The sequence below is a fragment of the Plectropomus leopardus genome, unplaced genomic scaffold, assembly GCF_008729295.1.
Source record: "Plectropomus leopardus isolate mb unplaced genomic scaffold, YSFRI_Pleo_2.0 unplaced_scaffold6097, whole genome shotgun sequence".
NCBI lineage: Eukaryota > Metazoa > Chordata > Actinopteri > Perciformes > Serranidae > Plectropomus > Plectropomus leopardus.
Window position 1 is genome coordinate 1 of NW_024667032.1, and position 1391 is coordinate 1391.

The 1391-nt window shown below is 56.0% G+C and overlaps 1 protein-coding gene across 1 annotated transcript; it reads right to left on the bottom strand.

Annotated features, from left to right (window-relative positions):
• Nucleotides 1-135: 135 nt before the first annotated feature.
• On the bottom strand, nucleotides 136-1112 carry LOC121939798 (rho guanine nucleotide exchange factor TIAM2-like). The gene is made up of 2 exons (XM_042482747.1): nucleotides 797-1112; nucleotides 136-712 (listed from the first exon to the last, which is right to left on the bottom strand). Exons 1-2 carry the CDS (start codon nucleotides 1061-1063, stop codon nucleotides 500-502), a joined length of 480 nt encoding a protein of 159 aa, XP_042338681.1. The 5' UTR covers nucleotides 1064-1112; the 3' UTR covers nucleotides 136-499.
• Nucleotides 1113-1391: the final 279 nt, after the last annotated feature.

The following is a 1391-nucleotide window of genomic DNA, read 5'->3' on the forward strand; positions in this document are numbered from 1 at the left end:
ATCAGAGAGGAGGAGAGAGGAGGAGCAGAGAAGAGAAGAGAGGAGAAGAGGAGCAGAGAGGAGGAGAGAGGAGGAGGAGCAGAGAGGAGGAGAGAGGAGAGGAGAGGAGGAGAGAGGATCAGAGAGGAGGAGAGAGGAGGAGCAGAGAAGAGAAGAGAGGAGGAGGAGCAGAGAGGAGGAGCGGAGAGGAGGAGCAGCATTTCTCGGTGAAAGTGATCTACGTTAAAGGAAACGTGTCCTTCTTTGTTTCGGTTATTAAAAGAAGGTAGTGACGCGCGGAGCCGGCCGGGTCACACCGGTTTCACTCTCAGAGGGAATCCGAATTAAAAGCTGCGATGGTTCAGTTTGGGCTGCATGTTCGTATCAATAAAGTTTGGAGACGTCCCCTTGAGACATCAGGTTTAGGAGGGGTGAGGTCGCAGTCGCAACGACCTTTGACCTCTTCAGTCCTCCAGATGATGAACCGAGAACCTGAAAACACGACGTCTGCGTCCTCGTCTCAAATGTCCCCGTGAACCCCCTCGGTCCTGTGTGTCCTCAGTTGTCGGGTGCGATGTCTTACCTGGGACGTGGAGTGTCCGTTGTCCCCGCTGCGTCTCTTGAGTCCGTCCAGAGTCCTCAGAGAGGACGGCAGGCCCCTCCTCCTCCTGCCGCCTCCCGTGGACAGCGAGCGACAGCGCCGCCTCAGCGTCCCCTCGTCTCTGCTGCACACCTGAGGACAGACCACACGTGCACCGTCAGAGACATCAGAGACAGAAAGATGGACGCCGTGTATCCCATCGGAGGCCGCCGTTACCAGAGCGTGGAAGGAGGACACGGAGAAGACCCCCAGGCGTCCCAGCGAGCTCTTGGAGGGCCGGCTGGCGACGGCGAGGAGGCTCTTGGGGTTCGGGAGCTCGCCGCCCTGCAGGCTGGACAGGTAGCAGCGCAGCCGGAACAGATCCAGGTTCAGCTTCTCCAGGTTCTGCTCCCACTGCTGGATCTGCACACAGCGGAGACAGCGGGGACAGCGGGGACAGCGGGGACAGCGAGACATCAGCTGCACACAGCTCCAATCATTCATTCCTAGGACTTTCCAGGACTTTGAGGCAAATTTTAAAGATCAAACATTCACTGAAATGACGATCAATAATCCTGATCAGTTCTTCATCAGCAATCATCACTTTATTATATACAGAACTGAGGTCACACACACACTCACACACACACACACACACACACACACACACACACACACACACACTCTCACCTGGCTCACACACACACACACTCACACACACACACTCTCACACACACACTGACCTGGCTCACACACACACACACACACACACACACACACTCTCACACACACACTGACCTGGCTCACACACACACACACACTGACCTGGCTC